Source organism: Pempheris klunzingeri, chromosome 22 (genome assembly GCF_042242105.1).
Source record: "Pempheris klunzingeri isolate RE-2024b chromosome 22, fPemKlu1.hap1, whole genome shotgun sequence".
Lineage (NCBI taxonomy): Eukaryota > Metazoa > Chordata > Actinopteri > Acropomatiformes > Pempheridae > Pempheris > Pempheris klunzingeri.
In genome coordinates this window covers 4,562,912-4,588,191 of record NC_092033.1, presented here as the reverse complement: position 1 = coordinate 4,588,191, position 25,280 = coordinate 4,562,912, and the positions used below count along the sequence as shown (strand labels likewise).

At 40.9% G+C, this 25,280-nt stretch overlaps 1 protein-coding gene across 1 annotated transcript in view; it reads right to left on the bottom strand.

Moving 5' to 3' along the window:
* tafa5a (TAFA chemokine like family member 5a) overlaps nucleotides 1-25,280 on the bottom strand; it is an 81,889-nt gene that overhangs the window by 31,601 nt on the left and 25,008 nt on the right. The window contains exon 2 of the mRNA XM_070854089.1: nucleotides 14,595-14,744. Coding sequence (XP_070710190.1) covers nucleotides 14,595-14,744 — 150 coding nt within the window. The remainder of the gene's footprint in view (nucleotides 1-14,594; nucleotides 14,745-25,280) is intronic.

Below are 25,280 nucleotides of genomic sequence, written 5' to 3'. Positions count from 1 at the left end.
TCTCTCCTCTCCCCCCGTCAGTGGACAAAGTGTGCAGTCCCTTTTCACAACTGTTTCCTCTCCAGCTTGCTTGTGTTGGCTTAGCTCCATGTTTGCATGTTCACTGTGTAGCCAGGAGATTCTCATCCACTATAACATTGAGATGGATAACTGAATGGAGTTAGTGTGCACTACTACAGAAAGTGTGTGATTTTCGGTTGCACCAACATAAGGTTGAAATGACTCCTGCACAGTTGGTGCCGGCATCTATGAATTGTTTGCGATCCGTCATTTAAACCAAGAGAGACAGGGTTGTACCAACGCTATGGCATAATTGCAGCCTTGCACTGTAGTCGCAGCAGCCACTTTCAAAAAGTTTTCTCGTTTTGGGGGAACACTCTTTCAAGTAGATGATTGTCAGGGTGGTTGCTGGTAGTGTGAAAATGCCTTTACTGCTACTCTGCAAAGCTTGTAACTTGAGGCACTAGCAGAAGTCTATCTTCTGGCTTATTTAGTTTTGAAGAATAACAAAATTAAATGTTACATCTGACTTAAAGTGTTTTAACAGGTTCATAAGGTAGATTAAATTCACAGACGCTTTGAACAATGTAACTTATTGTTAGTTTTAGACGTGACTTTACCCTAAAACTAAAGGATACATAAGAGCCAAAACACAGCTTACAGTAGATGATCACATCACGACGGCAGCTCTGTTGTTAAAATGGAAACTGCTGTTTGAATTAATTTGAAAAGCACTGAATTACTCACATGTTCCTAGTAAAAAATAATTCAACAATAGGAGAGTGCTTCAGCAAGTCTTAGAGGTGGAGGTTTATTTGTGAATGTGTGTTCACCAGCTGACCACATAAGTAAGATAAGTAACCATAGAGGCATCCAACAAGGTCTGCTGCATTCCTCCAGTGGCATCATGACACCTACATACAGTAAATACCTCTGCTTTCCCCCTCACCTCTCTGAGCGGATTATTAATACAGAAGGACACTTTGTAGCTAACTTAATCAGATGAAGTGAGTCGGAGAATGAAAGGCAACGAAAAAGAGAGAGAGAGAGAGAGAGAACAAGAGCGTGTCTGTGTGTGACGACCAAAAAGCGACAAAGTGAGGGAGAGAGAGGGAGAGAGAGGGAGAGAGAGGGAGAGAGCACACACCACATTAGTCCACATATGATTTATTCCCCCCTCTAGGTGAAGGAGACACCATTTGTATTCATTTGCCTTTATTTTTATCCCAGATTCATCTTGCCTTCACATGCCTGTCACCACCATACTAATATTATTTTGGCCATGTGATGTCCCATAACTGGCTCTTATAAAAATTGGTCCCGTGCGACGGCAGAGGATGATGCGCAGAAAGCGGGGGGGAGGGAATCTATTTTACTTCATTCATCTGATTTTGTTCTTTTTTTTTTTCACAGTGAGATTAAAAGGTTCCCCTGGACAAGATGGTGTGAAGGGTGGGGATAATGATGTCTGTCCTCCTACTGAGGGACACACTAACACCCATACATGTGCGTGCACACACACACACACACACACACAATTTTATGTGCGTGCTCAACAGAGGGCCGGGCTTTTTTTGAATTTTTTTTATTACTGGCAAGGTGAGCCAGTGGTGCTCCAACCCAAGGACAAAGACAACTGTGACCACAGTCCTCCTCGCGGGGCTTTGCAGAACAATTAGATGAGAGCGGAGGGTGACTGCAGTCGTGTTTCAGGACAGTACACACACATGCGCATTCAAACACACAGACGAGGACAGTCACAGGGCATGAGGAAAACTGAAGCAGACTCACATGAGGCACAAATGCATATTGACGAAACTGTTTGACTCTTTGGGAAATATGCTTATTTGCTTTTTAAGAACACTTAAGCCACTCGTGTCTGCACGATAAATACACTGCCAGAGCTAGCAGCTGGTTAGCTTAGCTTAGCACAAAGACTGGAAACATGGGGAAACAGCTTGTCTGGCTCTCTACAGAGGTAAAAAAGAAATCCAGCTATCATCTATGTCACGTCCAATGTAGACGATTTACACATCAAAAACAAAAACATATCCAATTAATTTAATATATCACCGAGTCTTCAGATCCTCCTGCTACTTTTATTGCCATTTTTCTGTGTCTTCCACACAGAGTCCTCGTATTCAGCTGGTGCATCCATCCAGTCGAGTGCACCCAGCTGCATGGCAATTACAGGTGGGGTTTGGAACGGTACACAACAACAAGACGCATACATTATTAAATGAACCCATGTTCAGATGAAATTGCTAAGCCAACCAATAAAGGTAAATTACCAAAGACAAAATGCGGCAGCGAGAAAGAGAGAGAGAGCCCTGCCTGAAATTGCATTGCTTTAATGAACAACATCATTTCTGAAAATGGAGGGGAAACACGGAGTTGCACCTATCAGCACAAGACAGAACGAGGGGAAGAGAGGGGGGGTGGGGGGGGGGAGAAAGAGAGAGATGGAACACAACATTGACTACCTAATTATGCATTTTATCATTTCAGTCACAATAGAGTGCCTCCCTTCTTTAGTTGCCCAGTGTACTCGTGCAGCTGTTCCTCCGCTGCTTTAATGAGGAAGATAAAGAATAATCACAACCGTGTTATATTTACATCTACCGACCACCAAATTACTTCCTACTGCCGCATCACACACACACACACACACACACCACCTCCCCATCATGTGAAGGCCACATAGTCACAGTCCCTGCATTTTTTTAAACAACATAGACGAATGTATAAAGATGTCTAAGCTTATTTTTGTCCGTCATTAAAGTGCACTGAAAATGAGCAAACATGAGCTTAATAACATGATACAAGGCGATGGGTAATTGCTTCCACTGTGTTGTTGCTTGTGTTTTGACTCTGTAGAAATGAAGACGATAGTGCAGATCAGCTCCCCTTTCCCCTCTCCTGTTGACTTTCCCCTCACGTCTCAGGCAGTCAAAGCTAGCACAGATCCTTGACTCCCGGCAGAGCTGTAATATCATGTTGCCGGTCCATCAGGATGTATCCCCTCCATCCATCCGTCCGTCCGTGCACCCATACATCCAACTAAAAAACTAGGGTCCCAACCACCTGATTTCCTTGTGCTCTTAAAAGAAAAAAGAAAAACCTAACTGTAATCACAAGGAGGAGATGAAAGGAAGATAAGTGGGTGCGGGAGAGTGGAGGAGATGTACACTGCAGGGCTCTGACACCCATCATATGGAATCAGCACCTTGTGAGTAATGGGGGTTAAAAAGGGAAAGCACTCTCTCTCCAGATGCCAGATGGGCTTGTGTGTGTTGGGTCGGAGCTGTGAGTGAGCGAGTGAGCGAGTGAATGAGTGAACCGTCACTCAGTTGATGGCAGAAATCAAATTGCACAGAGATTCCAGAGATGATTGGCCCCACCTCGTCTGAGCTTCCATCAAGAACTGGCAATAAAAAACACTTTACAACCAAGCGTGGATATGTTTCACTGACGTTGTCGCAAGGCGGCATTTAGACAAATACAGGGAATTACTGAAGAGCAAGCTGTCTTTTTTACATATCGCATCTCCATGGTTGCCAGGAGGGGAAGCATGAACATGTATGTGTGCTTCTAAGAGACTGTGGCATTTGCAGGGGCCCTTTAGTGCTTGTCGATGACAGTGATTTCAGATTTTCCTGAGGTGATTTAAAGGAGGTGATTAGAAGAATGAAGTGAAGACACAGTGCATGCATCAAAACAACATCTTCATGTTGTGTATTTATATTTTTAGGAAGTCTGTGCTGTAAAACCACTGCATGCATTTCATTAAATATTCTCTGGTTTTTCAACATTTTTTTATGTTAGTATCTCAGTGTGCTGCTGTCTTCAGCTAGAACCAGAGCTGATATAACAGATTTAATTAGATTTTGTAGTTAATGAATAGAAGGTAACTGAGATAACCTTCTACAGCCTCGTTTTGGCCGCAGACTTGATTGAATATTTACGGCCACTTAATCATGTAAACAGGCATGTCAGTCAACATCTGTCACAGCTGTGTGCTACGTTGCGTTAAAGCTGTGGTAGGTTATTATCTGGAAATGACAAAAGACAAAGCCAGAAATTGAAAAATCCAGCGTTCCCTCTGTAGCTCTCCCCTCTCTGTCCTAATCACCTCCCACCAGTTGAGCACGAGCACGAGCTTCTCACAAGCAGGAAATTGCTTAAGTCATTGAGATCACAATCCCAATGCCACAATACAGTAGATCGTGGCAGTGGTCTATGAGAATGATCATCCTGTTGTCTTTGCAAATGTGTGGGCCTGTAAAGAGCTTTGACATTATATACTGGGATTCAAGGCTTAACGTTAGCTTGCTGCATAAACTTGAACTTGAATTAGCTGCAGCGGTGAGCCTTTGATACGGTTAACAGTAGGCTAAATCTATGTCCACAACCTAATAAAGCAGTGCAACACTTTTAGATATATAACAGGTAACCTTCAATCATCCTTATCATGATTGTGATCCTGATGCACATTACATAAACATGAACTTAACCTAGCATAGCCTTTAGCTAACGTTAATGTTGGCAGAAGGCCAAACCATTAACAACATTCAACCACAACTTATCGCCTCCTTTCATTGTAAATCTAAACGCAACCTAACAAACCACTGCAACACATTGAGATGTTACATGAAAATGAGGCTAAAGTTCTCTCCATCTCTGAAATTAACTCGTGTTTTCTTGCGTTTATGGTCTCTTTTAGACTTTCTTTTTGATCTTCCTGTTTTTCTCTGCAGTGTAGGCAGTTGTTGCCAATGTTGGAATAGCGACTTTTTCAGCAGGATTTTCCACCACTGAATCAGGCTTTCAGGCATCTGAAGGGAGATGCAGTAGGAACTCTCTCTCTAAGGACCTATGATTGGCCAAAATCTCCCGTCACAGGCTGGATTTATAAAAGCCTGACGACGACTTTTCTCTCAAACCACTGGAATTACAATATGCTGAAAGCTTATTATGAAATATCTGCCTAGTGACACTGCCTACCCCAACTTTAAGTGATTAGTGAATATTAATTATCATCAATTCCATATGAGCTACTGTGCATGAGGATTTTGAACTGTATATATTCTTTTAGAGTCAATATTTTATTATGTTTTATTTTTACTATTCAAATTTTTTTCTCTTCGCTGCTCCAGTTTTTTTTTTTCATACTGTTTATTCATAAATCCTTTGCTGCACAAAAAGTATGTTTTTTGCTTTGTGTGCAAATGTAGGAAAGAAAAGAAGCACTGGGCCACAGTGACACAAGGAATCTTAACTATTAACAGAAAAGTCGGGGAAACACACACAACAGTACCGTCCAAACTGCTGGATTAACAAGCAGTGCAAAAACACCTGAGCAGCTGGGATCTTACAGATAGACAATTTAACCATTATGCAAAGACAATGTTTCTGCAACAGTTAAGGCCACAGACTCACTTGACGCCCTCCACCAGCTGTAAATTGGAGCCTCGGTCATAATGGATCCACAGAAGCAATAATTATTAATTAATTGTTCATAGCCCGTGGCGGCACAAATAGACATAGCCCCTCGGACCTGCGTTCACAGCAGGGGAACTTTTCTCTTCCAATTAGACCAGCGAGGTGGAGAAGGCGACAGCATGGATCATCGACCACGACAGTGCCGGTGAGCGGACTTGTGGGAAACAGGGAGGACAGGCGCACTGCCATGTGTGGAGCCACCGTCCTTTCTGCCGCCCTCGGCTGCTGACGAAGAGGGCGTCAGAAATGAGAGCAAAAGGGAGAGAAGCTTTCTTTTTTTTCCTCCATGTGTTCACATGATTTATTTCATCTGAACACTTTTATGTTTAAGTGCATATATGTAATGTCTCAATTTGTGGGAGTCTGTGTTCTCAGAGGATGTAAAAGGCAAGGCGGGAGTGAGTGACAGTTGAGCTGAGACATATTAGCTCTTGAAGATTTATAAGGCAGAGATGTTAGGATGACTCTGATGAGCTTACCAAGTGATTGGTGTGCTGGCCTTGCTCAGAATCCCGTTCTATGGAGAGCGCCGTAATACTTCAACACAAGAGCCCGATAGCTCATTTGAAAGCCAGATGCAGAACATGAAGTCAATCTACCGAGCCAACATCCCTCTTCATAAACACTTAGTACATAGTTGATCTTCAGCTGACTGATTTGGCACAGAATCCCGCAAGAATTATGCATAAATTATTTTTTCCCCTCCCCTCCAGGACAAAATCACCGGTGACTCACAGTTGCTTGGGTAACAACCTACTGTGTGCATAAGCATGAAAAGAGCAGGAAACAGACCCAACGAGAGTGAAAGCTTCAGGTAAACGCAGGTAGCATTTTTAATGCGACTCCTTTATGTTATATTCACTTACACTTATCAAGCACTTTTCAAACGAACTTTACTGGCCTCTTTCTCATTCAACCCGGATTAATTATAATAAAACACAGCGAGCAAGATGCACAACAATGGGGCATCAATAACCTCTGACGTTATCATCAACTCAGAACCTTGGAACACCTGGGTCCACTTCATCACCTTGCGCCTGTAGATTTATGAACACAGAGTGCAATGGGTACCGGGCAGAAGGGATATGTGGATAATGCAGCTTCATTAAGAGAGAGCATAACGGCTTGCTGAATGCATTATGGCGTCTGTATGAGCTATATCATCTAGGATATTAAATATTTACAGTCAATGTATGCATATGGAATTACTGCTGCGCAAACACACATCCAGTGGACCACTTATTCATCTTTGGCTGCATCAACATCCATCATTTGGAGCAAAAAGAAATGGCAGCAATCTGATTTTTTATTTTATTTTATTTTTTTTAATGATTGGAGGCATCAAAGTAAAACATGGTGAACTAGTTCAGCTCAGTTATCAGCCATTTAAAGTCTGTGCTGGCATAGTGGCATTCATTTTGAGGATTACATAACCTCAGTGTATGCTGAAATATGTGATAAGGAATTTCATGTTACCTCAGTATGTTTGATGAAGAAAAAGATGAAGGAAAGTATTGTATTGTATATACATTTATGTGTACATATTGTGTGTTTTGTATCCTTTAATGAGATATTTTTTAAAGAGCCATGACAATAGATTTTCTTTATGGAGGAATTCAGCAGGGAGGAAGCTACAAAGCAACATAATGCAAGGTTAATGGATGGAAAATTTACTGTAATTCTGCCACAGAATGAAAGCCAGAGCACGACACTTTGCATTATTTTTATGCTAATGTGCACCACTCGTCAGCTTTCTCACCCTACAGGGAAAACACAAGCAGTCTTTATATTATATTTCTGCTTGTCATGCTGCAAAACACAAACTGGCTCAGTATTTCTGTGTGTAAACCCACAAAGAAGCTGTTTTTATACCAGTCACTCTGGAGACAGAGTGCCGCATTAATATTTCCAAAAATTCAAGAGTGCCCAAAAAAAAAAAAGGGGGGGGGGGGAGAGAGAAATGAATAAAAAAAAAAAACACTGTGGTTCTCATTCTTTCTCATACTGTGTAAAGGCGATGGCTCGACAGTTGGAGCAAGTTGCCTCAATAATGTTCAGGGGGTGTGTGTGGGAAAAGACAGAGGAGCTCTGAAGAACAGCGACAGAGAATCACTTTTCTAACTCTCAACACTTCTCAGTGTTCTGAGAGCTTCTCTTACTTTAAAACAAATATCAGAAACACCAGCGGAAGGTAATGTTTCCAAATGACTTCCTTATGTCCTGATGTAAAAAGAAAAATCTACACAAATATGAAGCAACACAACTCAACTATGATTAAAAGCATTTCTTTTTTCTACAAATATTATTAAATACTCCCCTTAAGTATTACGCTACCTACTTTATTCAAATGAAACACCCACCACTGGAAATGGCAAAAACCTACATATAAAAACTAGGTATTCATAATAAAAATTAGATTCTGGCTTTTGAATGCTGCATAATAAAGATGTTCCTAAAGATGTTTAATTAAATTAAAAGCCTAGCAGTAAAAATACAATCTTTAAATATCACTGCCTGTAAGCTTTTCTTCTTCTCTCTCTTTATAATACTTTATTCTCTGACCTGATTCACAAAGGGAATAGAAAAATAGATTTCTTCCCTCCAGAAGTGGTGTTCTCATTTTTAACCCGTCAGGTGTAGAGTCACAGTGTCCTCTCAGCACAGTGAACTGCAGAAGACGTGAGTAAAGCTGTTACTTTAGCCTACAATATCACCCTAAAATCAGTCAGTCACAACCATGTTTTGCTTAGTTATTTTGTCAACTATGTCCTGTATCATCTCATCTTTTTTGTTTTGTTTTCGGCTTCTGTAACCAAATAACTGCAGTTATTTCTGTAAAAGGTATTTGGTGGATGCATTTCCCAAAATCACAGGCAAAGGCTTAGATCCCATGGATACCATAATACTACACAGATACTGGCTTACTTTATATTACACTGGTGCCAAAACAAAAATGTTACTATTTGGACATAATTGGACTTTTTACAAAATGATGTCTGATATGGAAAAAAAAACAAACAACGCTGGGAAATGGTTGTGCACATGATGCTGAGATTGTAATGGAAGATATAATCAATTTGAACACACAAAAGCAATCAAAATGTGCTGAAAAATCTATCATCATTCCAAATTGGATATTTTGCAACACTAAAATATAAATTGGTTATTTCTGGAATGTCTGCAGGAGCAATGCAGCACGCAGAAGAGACACACGGGGAGAGTTACGCATCCTGGGTGTGATCGGTATATAAAAAGCGCCATGTGATTTAGTGTCCCGCTCCAATTTAGAGGCTACAGCCTCCAAACCAGCACACCCAAGGAGAAGCAACCCACCTCAGGCTGCGGTTCCCATCTGCCTGCCCTCTCCCCTCCTCCCCCTTTGACAAGGCCGCAGCCTGTGGTCATCAGTCTTCAGTCTGCATGTGTGTATGCGAAGCAGAAAGAGAGAAAAGGGCCACGAGAAAGGCAAAATAGAGAGAAGGAGCGACATTACAGATTTACCACTGGACCATCTTTTCCAGTCCTGCTCCCTCTGGACAGCGCTGTGGTAGTGGCTAGCTTGCTAACTGGCTGCCGGAGCTGACATGACATGTTTCCCCAACAGACCGCAGCCCCCTCCTTTCCTCCCTGGATCAAATCAAACCAGTGGGCTGATGCAGTATGATTGGAGCTCTGGTACTGTCTAATAGTCCAGAGACCGAGCCTGATGCATACTGTTGTCTCTATCACTGCCTGATTCACTGGAATAATTCCTCATATGCATGCTACCCAGGGATGTGCAGGGTGAGAGTAATTTTATATCTTGCAATGCAGCTTTATAGATATGACAAAGCAAGTTAATGTTAGAGGTACTACAGTTCTTTACTTAGGTAAAAGTAAAAAATACTGCATCCAGAATCCTACAAAAGTATTGTCATCAAAATTTACTAAATCAAAAGTACTCATAATGCAGACAAAAAGGCTCATTGCATGTTGTATGATACATACATATATGATAGGATCATTATTACTGATGCAATAACAGTAGTAGTTGGAGCAAAATTGAATGATGCGAAAGAAGTGATAGCGATGAACCTACAGGAAATTATTAACCATATCTGCAGCTCCCCTCAGCTTAAAGGAGCATTTTAGCGTCTTTCAGCACATTGTTTTAGTTTTTCTTTACTTACTTTACTTGTTTGACTCATAGCGTTGTTTGTGTCTGCAGCAGGCAGCTGTTTTCAGCAAGAGAAAACCCTAAAAGCCCACTGAACGCTACCTGCTCAGTACGGAACTGCAAACATAAAATGTTAGAGAGCTTAAGAGCCAAATATTTCCCTCAGAGGCTGGTGGAGACCAAAAACAGAGTTAAAAGAGCATAAATATTGCACATGCAGTCAAGAGGTGGCCAGAAACACAACTCCAAATGAATGCTAATGTTGCTCCTGTAAGTAAGCAATTTATATAACAAGTAACAGCTAATGCTACAGTTGTGACATACATTAGTGCAATAAAAAGAATGTTTGCCTTTGAAATGCTCTTAAGTAGAACGATGAAGTAGAATGAAATGAACATAAAACTACAAACACCTCAAAATGTAAGTAAAGTACTTGTGTAAATGTGCTTTCCATGTGTGTCATTCTTCCTATTTCTGGCACACAAGCAAGCACACACACAGTATTATCCGCAGGCCTAAGCCTCTCAAAACTGGTCACCTTTGAGGCTTTCATCAATGTCAACATCCCAGCAAAAGGAGACCAAACACAAACACATTCACCTCAGGCAGGGACTCCCCACTGAGCTATCACCGCCACAGCCAGTGACCCTCAACAAGCTCCTCTAAGTCTCTGGAGTTGCCCCTTTCTGCAGCTCTGTCACTCCGTCCTGCAGCCAGCACAAGTAGGTAACTCTGCGTTTCGCTAAAGCTGTTTTCTCATATGACAATGTCCAGAGATGCCCTTTCACGCATGTACCACACAACAGAAGATTATCCATGTCAGACACCTTCAGACGGTTTAAGCGTTTTATCCTTCTTCTTTACTCTCAAATGTTTTTATCTGGTTTCGCATCAGTCACATGGTAGAAACAGGCCCACTCGCCTGCTGTAATTCTTTGGACAGTGATCTCTAGTCAAACATGGGCTCAACCGGACATTATGGACTTTGTACTAGGGACCTGGCAGGCTACAGTCTGTTTAATGTCCCCTCCAACAGATTCAGACATTTGTTCTCTCAAATACAGCTCCTCCGGGTAATGTCTAGGTAAGTTCAGGGTTGCAGTGCATGTGTGAAAGGGGCTTAATAGGCTCTCTCGGTCTCCCACCCTCCTAATAAGAATCAATATCAGCTCTCTTAAAAGTCATCAAGCACAGAGGTAAAAAGGCTCAAGAGCATGAAATTGCAGATGAGAGAGGGTGTACTTATACAACACTAGGCTCCAATATAGGCCTCAAATTTGTAGAGCCATCGCAGATATACAGTGGAGAGAGAGAGAAGAGAAAAAGAGCAGAAGCAGAGAGGAAAAACTGAGAAATGCAGAAAGTGAGGGGGTCAGACCAGAAACAGCATTTCATTCCGTAGAGATGTGTTCCTTGAAGGTTTTGTTTCCTTCTTTTTTCGTCTTAGAGACTCGCGCATCAAACAGCGCAGCTACGAGAAGCTTATCATGTCGACGGCTTATCTCTCATTTTCACCTCCTCAAAGCAATAAACACACACAGAGCAACTGGAAGACGGGAAGTGCACAACAACAAAGAGTTGACTCTTCAGGATCAGCGGCACTACAGCACTCTCTCTCTCTGTTCATTACCACATACCGTCCTGGAACAGCCAGGTGGGACGGCTGATGGAGCTATGGATTATCCAGCATGGATGGGATGCAGAGTTTGAAGCATGAAGGACACAGATCATGTCAGCCAAGAAAAAAAGGCATATTACAACAGACAGTAGACCTCAAGGACTCAAGTAGATTAAAACTGATTGAAATCCCATTTGCGGCCTTTGGGGTCTTTTATGTCAGCTCTCTTTTTCTCTCTCTCTCTCCCCCACTCTCCCCCTCTCTCTCTTTCTCTCTCTCTCTCTCTCTGTCCCTAAAGTGAGAGCCTGAGTCTGAATAGACAAATAAGATTGCATTTGCAGAGACAAGCATCTCAGATTTGCATGGCAGTAATGTCAAGCTGTGGGATTTTGTAATATGAACAGCAATAAAGGTGTGTGTGTGTGTGTGTGTGTGTGTGGGGGGGGGGATCAACAATGCACACAGACATTTTGAGGGGCTGTTGCTTCAACATGAAGAAAGGGCAACCTTTCATGACTGGCTGCATGTTAGTTGCAATTGTTTTTCTAGTACACAGTAAATCCCCCTGCTGATGGGTATACATACTCATACAGTACACTTACTTCTTTCCATATTGATTTGTGTCCAAAGCTGGACAGTTAGGCCAGTTCACTAGAAGGATAATCCTGTTTACATTCACACCTATGAGTCTCCAATCAGCTTGTATGGCTTTGAACTTTGGGAGTGAGCAGTGACACCACGAGGGTTGAAATTCAATCTTATTGCCTCTTTTTTGACAGCAGCTGTGCAAATAACCACCCACCCACTTATGCCTGATACTCGTACTTCAAAATGAAATAATTATGGGGACTGATTATAGGAAATTGTTGCACCTAAATTAAAACTGCAATTGAGATTAAGAGTTCCTTGTATTCTCTGATTATTTTGTAATGAAATTAAATGTAATGTTAAATGAAAAGATTATTTTAGGTAAGTCATTAAAAGCAGTAAAAACTAAAAGACAGCAGCCATAAAACATTACATGTCATTTACAATGACTTAACTTCACCCTAACAAAAGCTCTTCGCTGGCAACAGGATATATAAAACATTTTTTTAGGTTTGCAGTTTGTTTTATTCATTTATTTATTTTCAAGTCCGGTAGTACTGCGAACCTCAACAACTGCGCAGGTGTCTGAAAAGTCAGCTGATAAGCTTAAGCTCTCTTCAGAAACATGAGGAGTATCAAGCCTACACAAAATGCCACAGTGCTCCGCAGAGCCCACGTGGTGACAAATGCCTCCTGATATCATCAGTATACTGTGGGTTTATGCAACATCCATCCAACTTGTTCTCTGACAAAAGAGGCATGAGTAAGACCAGCGAAGTGACTCCACAGTGCAGGTGGTCATGATGTCGTCAAGAGCAGCTTTTTCTTTCTAGGACTCAAAAAGTGCGCAAATCTCTTTGTGAAGCAGTTTCGCCACAGGAAGAAATTGAAGTTGGACAAAAGGTCACACACAGGTGTAAGGTTCTGTCCTCTCACGCTTGGTGGAAAGCCTTCTCCTCGTACGATCAGCAGGTAAAACCAGTCAAACAGTGCACTGAGGATAGGCAGCCCCTCCAATCAGAGACACAACTGTGAAGCCACCGTTGCATCTCAGGCAAAACAAGACATCCAAAGGTACGGTTCACTGCAGGTCTTTCCTAACTAACAGAGCTGTTCATGCTGACTTCACCTGCGCAAATAACCTCCCCTCCCTCCCCTGGCTAGAGGCCACATCATGTGAGAGAGAGACTCAGTGACAGGCACCCTAAGAGGCAGAGAGATGGCAATGAAGATGTCATAAAGAGATGTTAGAAAACCCAGAATCACACCATCGTCCAGCCCAGAGGTCTAGTGCTTTTTGTTCCAGTAGTGCAGTTGAGGCTCGTTTCGAAGGTTATGTAACTACTGCAGTGTCAAGTTTACATAAATGAGTGGACTATAACCAACCACACTGTCAGATATTAGACTAACTTAATGATAGTTTGTTTCATCATGCTTAGAATATTACACGACTGTCCGCCAAACATCTGGAAAGTTAGGAAGGTATGCATGGGCCTGGAGCCAAGCAGGGTTTCATCTGTCATCATCTTAAACTTTGACCTTTTTTGCTGTTCCAAAAAATGAAAGGATGCTTTGCTGCCTTTTCAACTTTACTGGTTAATGTTAGCTAGTTATACACTGGAAAATCACCGTGCCACTCAACGTCTACCAGCAGCCACCAGCAACTTTTAAGGTAGAATGGTTTCTTGCGCGTTACTTAATGCATGAGCTGAAGTTCTGAATCAATCAGCACACCTTAAATGTCAGTATAATAACTTCCATTCCATTTGATTTTATTGGCTCTTTTGCATGACATACGCTTTAGCGATTATTGGATCTTCAAGCACTCAAAAAAATGTATATGATTTCAACTGAATTATGCAAACTTCTCTCCTCTGTACACAAAGCACAACATTATTAGCATACTTGCATCTCTTTTCATTTTTGTACAACAGAAACTCTTCTACCTCTTAAGCTACATGCACCATTTAAAAACTGTTCATATGAAAAAGTAATTATCACGAAGCTGAAAACTGGGCTGATTTTCTTGGATCATGAATATATTAGTTTTATCAGGAGATTTTATTGGCATGTCATACAGGAAAAGTGATCTTTACACAACTGTGTGGAGGAAAATATGCAACTATTAACATTTTAGAAGATAGAAGCAGTATGATTTTGGTATTTTTGCTTATAAAAAAATTTAAATTATCCATTTTTTGTCAAAATAGTTGCAGTTACTTTTCAATTTATTAATCAACTAATAGTTTAAGCTCTAACAATGATTATATTAATTAAAAAGAAGCACTCAGTACTGAAACGGACACTGTTCCACAAATATTGTCATTTTTCCATGAAATATAAGCCCATCTGTTGGTGGGGGATTTAGAAACCCCCTGCAGCCACTTTTTAAAATGATTCAACTGTAAACTGATTTGTTGCAGGCTTTGCTAACATCACAAAGACAGCCTTGTGATCCACTTTGATCCACATTGTAGGTTTATCCACCTTAAGCCCCGACTAAAAAACTCCAATTGCCCTGTGACTGATGACATGATTCAACACTATGATATGGCTACATTTTACACTTAATTTTCCTCGTCTGCTTCAGCACCGCCACCATTCAATGTAAAAGTCAGACATGCCTCAGGAAAAACATGGTCATGTTTGAGTGGTTCTCACTGAAGTGGCCCCCTTAAAGAGAGCAGGCTAAGCTGGGATCCCCCCCCTGCCCCCCCCTCCTCCTCTTACCGTCCACACAGGCAGGTCTGGCTCTTGTAGTTCCAGCGATCTGGCCCTTCTTACAGGCGCAGCGGGCCGTCTGCCTGGCGATGGTCCGCCGTGGTTGGCTGCTGTCCCTGTCCAGCGTCACAATCTCACATGTCCCCGCTGCCAGCTGGCCTGGAAATGACATTGCACCACAGAACGCGAGGTCAGAGAGATGAAATCATAAACAGGGTGAGAATAAACTAGTCTGTCTCCTCTGTTTCATTTGTCCTCCCTCACATGTTCATAGCTCTGTTACATTTCATAATCCTTTGTAGCTCAATTGGCAGGGCGCAGGACGAACATTAAATTCGAGGGACTGGGCCTCACTACAAGTGCACGTACTCTAGTTGTGCAATGTATTAATCTACAGTAAGACTTTAATACATGGCTAGAACATTCATTTTACTGTCCGGCAGCCAATATGGCCACAAGTGGCATTAACAGGACAAATACACAGTGAAATTTCCTTAATTTTCCAAGTCAGTTGTTTGTTTTACATTTGTTACAAAACCTCTGAAACATTTATCTGGGACATGTTCAATTGTGGTGGAACAGTAAAGCCAAGAAGATCACATAGTAAAGTCAGTTACACAAAAAAGCTAGCGACAAGCCAGTCAGCCATCATTAGCTAACACTAGTTCCTGGTCACACCAGGCCATATAAGGTAAAACCTCTGGGTGTGTTGAACTGATTAAGGGTTTTCTTTACTGCTCTGTTTTGTAGGAGTACAATTTTATTTAATATTTCAAAAGTTAATTACTCTCACTTAAATGACAGGGTTGAAGACATGGGGGGCATTAACATTAATAAATGATGTGATCCCATTTTTTTAAGGGAACTTCAGTTTAACTGACTTTAACTACATTGGCTATGCAGACCACCATTTTGAAATGTTAGCAGAGGAGAAGTGTGTTCGTTTACCCTGAACAGTTCCGGTGGAATTGCTCAGGTGCCAACGGAGGAGCACTGCGGTGGTGCTGAGCAGCTCACAGACGTGACTGCATGTGTGAAGAGACAATGGTGAAGAAATTACTTGTAAATTTCCGCTACCTAAAGAGTACCCACAAGCTATTTCCCATTAAGGGCCATATCCTATCAGCACAACTCTTTGAAGGTAATGTACCCATTAGCCATGAATGAAACGCATGAATACTGATGAACTTTGTAATTGCTGCCAAGCACCCTCCCCCATCTTTCACACACACATTCTCCATGTATTCAATCAGGTGACCTTTGGCCCTGTAGCCGGGCCCTTGCTGCTCACAAATTAACCTTTGCCTGTGTGTGGAGGCCCTCGGGTGCCATCCTGGAGAGTCTTATCAGGATCTAATTGTGATTGGCAAGAGGATGGAAGTTGTGATTAAATCTGGACTTGAGTCCTGAACACTTGGTGGCTGGCTTAATGAACTGAGCTGCAAGGGGTCACACTCGGGGTAATGGGGATCTATCAGGATTCATCCGCACACCGGCACCTGTGGTGGCCATGGCCACAGATGGAGAGAATGACTGTGTGCATTCAGTATGTAGCCATTTTAAATGCGTGTCTGTATAAAGACGTGCTCTTCTTTAGCGTGTATCTTTTAGGGGAAAACAAATAACATCACAAACTTTGTGCAACTTTAGTTACCTGAGCTATAGTTGTCCTATAACCTGCTCAAACTTCCCATCCTGATTCGTTTATTTATTTAATCTTTACCCTTGTAACTTTTTTCCTCCATAACTTGTGTTTATGTGTGAATATGTTGAGGGAAAAAAATGAGTATAGGACACTAACAATGCACTGATGAATGACCACATAACATGGGGGGCACGGGAGCACCATTACAGTAGAACCACATGCATGTGCAGAACCACATAAGCAAACATAACAGACTAAGATTTATCTATTATCTATAACCAGTTATTTTTCCATCTTGGCTGTGCTGCCCTTGACTTGCTGATTTTATGAATACGACATTGAATATACTGATTAAATATTCTTTAGATATTCTATATTTGTGTGATTGTCTGTTTGGTATGTCGGTATGTTGATGGCCGGACAAACACAGACTCTTAAACTTACATGAACATATGCATATTATTAGAACTTCTAACTTCCATCACCCTGCTGGCCTGTGAAAACCATGTAACTCCAAAACGTCCCCCCAGTTTTCAGCTTTGTGACAATGCATTCAGATTATCCAATGGCTTTTTAAATGGTTTATTTAGCTTGAGAAATAGATTCTTTTAGCACATAAAGCAACAGTTATTGTTTTAGTACATGTTTTACTGGACAAGTGCTTATTATTCTTGTTAATTATTTTTTATTGGTAAAAGAAATAAGGTGTTGAGACCACTAATCTTTACCCATTTCTGGCTTTACTATAGTGCGATTACTTTAAAGCCAGTAGTCATACACTAGTGGTATACCATGTTTATACCTATAAATAAAACTCTACTAAGAAAGGAGAAGTCATTGCAGATCTGTGGAAGGACGTCTGAACACTAGATGCCTTTGCTTAAAAATGCATGCCAACAATATCCAGTCTGTCATGTCTTCTGCACTTGAGAGATCAAGACCAAACCCATCATCTTCACACCCCCCCCTTCCCACTGCTCTCCTCCTCTTCCTCCTTTTTCTTTTACATTGCTTGTTCTTTTCTCCTTCGTGCCTTCTTACTCAACTCCCTCCTCCCTCTTGCAACTCTTCTGTCTTCTCTGGGTGATGCCAGATAATGACTTGTCATGTAAGCTCCTCTATGTATATGTGCAATCTGTTTGTGTGTGTGTGTGTGTGTGTGTGTGTGTGTGTGTGTGCATGTTTACTTCCTGCATGCTACCCCACCCACCATCTCTGCAGATCATCTCCTCGCAGCCTTCTTCCTGCTTCCTCTCTTTGTCAGTTCCTTCTCCTTTGTAACTCTTCCATTGCAAGAAGCTGAAGACACTGTTTGGATGTCTTATGTAATTGCACAGACCACTGTGGCACTGAGGTACCATGTGTGAAGTCAACTAGCGCAAAGACTGCGAATGATTTGACGTTGCAATTCTCTGTTGTTCTTCCTTCTTAAGTGTATGCGGCTCATTAGTTACCTACATTTCATCAAACAGGGCCTGGCTTTTACTGTCACAGCTGTAGCTGCCACAGAACTGATTTAATTTCATTTTCATGTTGTTGTCTTGCATTGTCATGTATATTGCCTTCCATACAGCTGCTTCTTTACTGGCACCATAAAGAATCTTCTAATTTAAAACTCAGTATAAAAATAATTGTGCTTTGCTTAATGAAATATTTCAGGTGCAACATCTTTGCTGTCACTGTGCACACAGGTCCATGGTGAGGTTAGGATTGAGGAAAATTTCTTTTTGTAGGCAAAATCCACAATAATTAGGGCTGCATAGAGTATTATTTATGCTTCTTCTGCTGTTATTCACTGTATCTTTAAAATGTTGAAACTTCATATTATATACATTTGTTCATAAGAAGTGTGAATCTCAAGTATTTGGGATGACTTTCTGAAGTTTATTAGAGTTTTAAACAAGTTGGTTTCAGCTGCAAACATTCTAGGTGTTTCGCAGGCTTCTCAAATATTATGCGAGAGAATTTGTGAGGACAAACTGGTCTCAGTCCCCCAATAAAGCAGGAGTTGACTCCATTACTTCTTTTCTAAAACAAACTGCTCCAAGCGTCCCTGTGGCTCAGCCTCCAGAGCACAGTGCCCGGGATACCATGTACATTGCCACTCTTATACATAGTGAAACTAAACAAACAAAGCAAAAAACGAACTGAACCAAACCTCCCCGACACAAGAAAGTATTCTTATTTTTGTAGGCCTGGAGGGATCTGCAGAAAAGGTTAGAAAACATTACAGGATTCACAGCACAGACAAGGAAGTTTCCAGAAAGCACGACTACACATTTGGTCCAAAAAATAACTTTTTGCTTAGAATTAAATTGCATAGTATTTTTTGTGTAAATTTTTATACATGCAAAAATGCAAGATGTAGTCCAATCTCTTTACATTCATCGCACAAAATATTGGACTGTGAAGAGAGGAAACAGTAATCCTGCTTCTTGGAATAGCCTCATGAATAGTGGGAAAAATCTAAAATTGGCAGGTGTCCTCAGAAACAAACCAAAAGCTTGTACCAGTGGTGCTATGATTTATCATCACCCTTATCAGCTTCTGTTGTTGAGCAGTTGTCAGCATGGCCAGCCAAATGGCTGATTAAAATGTATGTGTGGCCACCCTAGAGTGAAATGAAAGCTCTGACTGTGGCAGAAGATGGATTCATGTGGCAGAGCGTACGGCTTAATACAACGTAATGTTATTGACATGCTCCTATGCTTTATTATTTCTCCTCCCGCTCCTCAGCACATTACAATTGCTCTGCCATACACGGCCATTTGACAAATGTCCAGCACTGCTACAACGCAGGCAGACATGACATTTTTTTCCTCCTCTACTCCTTGTATCTTTTGCTCTGATGTCTGAGAGGTGCTTTTTCATACATTTTTTAAGAATTATTCTTGTTTTTGTTGCTCAAGAGATTGCAATACAACTAAAAGCTGCTTCCTAGAGTCTAAATCTGCTGAATGAAATTCTTAGATATTCATAAATTGTGTGGTTCAGGCTTGGTAGGAGGGGTAGGTACAGTGCATTTTTGTCCTTTGAAAATCTGCAGTGTTCTGGAGCCATGCTGGGATTTCATACTGTGATGCAAAAAAAAACAGCCATTTCCAAAGTATTTCTGAGTGTCCTTCTAAATTCTACACAAAAATGCATTCTGCTATGAAATTTACTGAAGACACTGAGGTGCAGTCCAACAGAAGGAGTTTTTAATTAGCCTTCATTTGTACAGTATTTGTGGCAGCACACATAAGGAAGATGAGGGCTTCCATCCAAAAAATAGCAAACAAATATTTGCAGAGTGTAAATCAACCTCTTGGGTCCAAAGCAATAAATTATATGTATTTTATTTTGAATGAGAGTAATATATTTGCTCTCAGCTGATACTGGCATTGTTAATTTTTGATTTAGTTTTAGATCAGTTTTCTTCTTTCTTAAAGTACATATTAGTTGTAGTCACATTTCATACATTTAAATGTTCTCTATCCAAATTCCCAGCATCTCAGACCAATGCAAACGTGCGTCTCATCCCTCCCCATCCCCGACTGCTGTGGCTCCTCGGCCGGGTCTCTCATCCGTCATCTGTTTTTCGTCTTGGGTTTCACTGCGTGCAAAAATGCTTTATCAATGTTCTGAATGTATAGATAATCTTTAGTTACTGTATGATTACAGTTTAAGTCAACAAAGAATGAAGACGGTTTAGTTTAGACTACAACAAAAAAATCACTGATACTCTTTGGAGTATGCAAAAGAATTGGTCCTATTATTCTGAAACATGGAAAACTGTACCAATGCCATGAACATCCACCTGAGACTTTGTATCAATTTAGGATAAGATGATGTAACATAATGTTACGCCCACACATTTTATTGCTCTCATTCTCATATTTCTTATTGTTTTCCTAGTATCATTTAGCCCTTTGTTTCCACTTGTCTAATTCTCAGTGAGACTGTAGATGCATTTTCGTTCATAAATTGTTACTTTTTTCCTTCAAAATTTTCATAATCTTAACTAACATTACTGGCTTAACAATATTGAAATGCAGGACACTAGCTAAATCCAGAAAAAGAAGCATCTCGTCTTTGTCTACTAGGTTAGGAGTTTTTATGAGAAAGTATAAAAAGACTCTAACACAGTGAACTGATTGGGAACAGTTTAACAAATTTAAAAACCTCAGTGCTAACAGGTAATGGGGGGCTTGCTGCTAGCCTCTTGTACTCAGCAAGACCAAGGTGGTTTGAACCAAGCAACTTACATCGGCATCCTTAGAGGATTGTGATCTCGCCAGCAGGGCTAAAAATATGCAGTGTAAGGTGAAGAACATTAACTGCTGAAAAATAAGATATTGATTTGTGTATTAAGCAAACTGTGTTGTCATGGTGCCTCTGAGGAATGGAAAGACTCATGCATGTGTGTGTGTGTGTGTGTATGTTTGGCTGTGAGGCAATATGAAATATATAGATGCCAACACACAGACATGCTCTTTCTTAACATCAGAAGCATGCATGTAATAGCTAAAGCCTTGCTAACAAAAAAATCTTTTCCACATATTCTGCACTTAACCCAGAAACACTACATGGCAGCTTGATGTAGTCAAAACCTAGCATCACATCTGTTCTGCTGCAGAGGACAGAGTGTGTATGTGTGCGTACATGTTAGACATTGCCACACTAAAAAGCTATATCACTCCAGCACGCTACAGCTGTTCGGAATGAGAGAGGAGAGTCCGGCGCCAAGATTGAGTCTGAAATCCCATTTTGGATCCAAACGCTGCATTAGTAGAACCTTGATGTCATCCCTCTACCCTGAGGCCTGGTGGGCTAGTTTTTAAATGAATCCTTTTAACAAGCCTAATCAGGGGCTGGATGAGCCAACTGAACAGCATGCGGTGTAACGGGAAGGAGAGCGGAGCAGACGAAATTACAGCTTTAGGTAAAAGAGCAGTCGGATGATGTACGGCCTAAGTGACATCTCCAAAACGACCTACACTTGAGTAGGAGGAGAGTGAGGTCCAGAGACAATCACGCCGGCCACTTGCAACTAATTTATTTGTTGTCTGGACCTTGACGATCAATGAGAGCAGTTTTGAAGAGTGTTCAGTGTGCCCTTGATTTTTGCAGGTGCGAAAAATGAGTTTAGTGCAATGTGGTGAGATGAATAAAAAAATATTTGAATAAAACAGATTACAACTGATGAATGACTATCAGTGAGCACAGTGGTATAATGATTTGTACAGAGTGGCAGGAGAGCCGCATATTTCTTTTGCAGAACATCCATGTGTTGTTCTGAAGGGGGTCTGCCATTCTGGAAATATGCTTATTTGCTTTATTGCCCAGTTAGATGAGAAGGTTGCGACTCTGTCCAATTTGCAGCTCAAGTCAGCTGCTAGTGAGCTTAGTAAGACAGGAAACGGGGGTTCATCTAGCCTGGCTCTGTGTAAAAAAAAGCACAAGATATAATGTATAAATTGGTCTTGAGTTGGTGGAAAGTGCATTTTGTTACCTCTGCACAGAGACTGGCTACCCACTGTTTCCGGTCTTTAAGCTAAGCTAAGCTAACCAGCCGCTTTCTCCAGCTTCAGGTCTGAGGGAGTAACTGGTTACATGTAGTAGCATTTTTTCAAAATAACTGTAATTGAAATCCCTTAGAAACAATATGCAATTAAACAACAGTTACTAATAAAAATGTTGGTGATAACAAAAGTGTTACATCTGAATTAGTGATGCACAGATTGCAGTAATACCTGCAGGCACCGCGGATAATCCACAAATGGGGCGGGTCGGGTCATAAAAATTAACATTCTGATTAATAGTGAATGGGTTGCAGATGGGTTAAATAATACATCATTAATGAGAAAAATATGAATTACCTGCAGCTATCCCAAGTCAGCTCAAACAACAGGTACCTCTCCCTATTAAGAGAGACGCTAGGCGCATTAACGCACAAAGCACGGCAGCGTAACGTCACTAATTATTTAAATCTCCAAACATGCCGATAGGATCGGTTTAGGATTTAATGTTGACTAATGATCTGTGTTCTTCTCCACATCTGGAAGGTCAAACACAGACACAGTCCAGGTTCATACAGTGAAATTGTTTGGAGTAAACAAGCTCATGATTAATTCTGAGCCAAAAGTTTCATTCTGTCAGTCAAGTTTCTAACTACAGTTTTTAGTTTTGCTGCTTAAATGTCCCACCATATTTGATACAGTCACATAACTGCACAATTACATCTCCAGTTACTGAAAGCAGCCTCTCTAATCTTTTACATACATTATTAAAGAAAACCCTCGTACATCAATAAAGCACATTAAAGAAATCACCTTTTGTTGCTGTCTAGACAGGCTCCATTCATTTGTTACGCATTCAAAATGAAATGTATGTTTTTCATGCTTTCCTGCTTTATTGGCTGGTTTAAAACATCTGTTATCAAAGTAGTAGTCAAATGTAATAAGTCAGCATAGCATTACTTTGCTGAAGCAATTAGTTACATTAGTCTCATAATCTGTAACCTATAATATTTCAAAAGTAACTTTCCCAACAAGGTTCATACTGAACTCACAAATATCAGAGTGATGTCGATCCTCTCATTTAACCATCAGTAATAAAACCAATAAGCTTATTAGTCCTTTTCAAAATGTTCCCTCAAAAGCACAAATTAACGTCGTACTTCTTGCAGATGTCTTGAGCTTGACTCTTGACTAGCTCTGGTGTCTAAACTTAAATAAAGTCAATGCCTTAACTGGAAAAATAATGATTAAATGAAAAGGAAAAAAAAGCTATAGGTAAAGTTCCTCCATCTTGTATCGTGGAAAAGACACAAGATTCTAGATTGCTGGAATTGAACTCCCCTCTACTTACAGCAGACATTCATTTTCCCCCACCCAACACTGATTGAATGACCAAAAATTCATCATAAAGCTAGCCCTGAAATTATTAATAACCCGCCTATGCTGCCATGAGTCAGAGAAAGTTGGGGAGACAGTCCTCATTGGGAGCACTCTCTCATCATGACGGGGGGAGAAGGAGAGGGAAAGAGAGAACTGTGGTCTGGCCGATCTATTTTGGGTTGAGGCAAGCTTGTCTAAGCGCTTTGCTTGCTTTGTGAAGCCACTCTGAAAAGCGATTTGATTTTCCCTTTTCTGCCCTTTTTTCCCCCTAAAATGCTTGAACAAGTAGCAGTCTAACAGAAGCACTAACACGCACCCTGAAACAGACACACATGCACTTATAAAAGAATATAAGCACAAACGCAGCACGTAAATGCCAAATATAACCACAAGATAGACCTCGGCCTATCTCCCTCCATCTCATACATATGCACACACACACACATTAGCTGAGTGAATGTTGCCATGCAACCACAGCTGCAGCTAAAAACTAAACTTCCCCTGCTTCCTACACTTTTCATGAAAATAATTTTCTGGTTTTATGAAGCATAGAGGAAATGAAATACCTCTGCTTTAATTTGTCCACGTTTATGACCAAATACCAGCAAAATGAATGGCATTCCCATCAGCCTTAAATATACTGGGTTAAATGGTAATTATCACTGTGAGGACTGCTTTCTGACATGTTTTGGAATAAGCAGATAATCGATTCATTGCAAAAATAATGAAGATTAAAAAACAGTAGTCCTGGAAGGGAGACTTCACCATTTTACTAAAGTCCTATATGCCTTTCATCTGCATTCAGAATACAAAGGCTTTGAGACACATTCTTATCAACCTAGTGCTTGTTTTTTTTCTGTTGCATTGACTTACGACTAAAATAAATTCAACTGAATCTTCATGAAGCTTAATGGGTTTTTCATAACAAAGCTGGGGTGCCTTTTTTTCCACTGTGACCTTGTGTAAAGCACGTAAAGAACAGCGTTTTTCCCATGAGACGCCCTCTTTTCCCCAGTGTTACTGTTTTAGAATAATGAACTCTGCTTAATAACAGTGTGTTGGCATGAAACAATGAATGATCATCAATTAAAACGGCGAGAGAAAAGGGAAAACAAATGACCCCTGTAACCCTTGGTGATACAGGAGAGCTTACGCGCATACACACAGGAACACCAGTGACACTTCGCTACTGCAATTAAGCACATTTTGCTCCCCCAGAGGATACATCACAACAGGGCGATGATGATAAGGTGAAGTCCCTTAAATGTTGCTATGATTTCGCAGACTAAAGACCCCTGGGTGAACATGTGAAAGTCCAATAATTTCTCTCTTTTAGCACCCTTGGGGGACAGAGGCAAGGTATGTGTTAGACTCCTGATCAGAGATGGCTGGGCTCGAATGTGTAAAAATCTATAATAAAGCATCTGTAAGTGTGTGTTTGTGTGTGTGTGGTTGCATGTGAACCTACTTGAGTGCACATTATGCATGGATGTGTTCATTAATGTGCAGGAGGCAGGTCGCTTACAGTTGCCATTTTACTTTTAGAAGAATATTTGTTCTCTGTATTTATTTTTTCTGAAAAATGTCCTGCTCCCTCTCTATCTTCTATTTATTCTCTCTCTCTCACACACACACACACAAAGAGGCACTCAGTAGGGGGTGGGACATTCACAATTTACAACCTTTCCGGCTTTTTGCCAACAAAATATCAGTTGAACAAAGCATTTCTTTTTTTTGGAGGAAAAGTCTTTATCCCCTCCTCAAATAGGTTCACTCATTGTTGCAGGGACATTTTGGATTCTGTAAAGACGACTGCCATATTTTCAAACGTGATGTGAAGGAGAATGCAGAGCTGCTGTGATGGCCAGGAGGAGGTTAGCAAAACAACATATTTGAGTCACGGAGTCACAGAGGCTTTGTAGCTCTGCCAGAGGGGCCGCCAGAGCTGAGGAGCACCTCTGTGCTATGAGGTCTACAGACATGGGGGCCACTGTAGATGTGAGTCGGGTTTAGCTGCTCCTGTTTCCTCCAGCAGAGATTGTGGGTGGTGAAGATAAAATGGAACCACTTGAAGGAGACTTATATTTTGTATATTAGGGCTATGGCTGTTTTGTAATTAGTCAACCAAAGAAAATCTTGGTTGACTGAAATACCATCTGCTCTTCAACC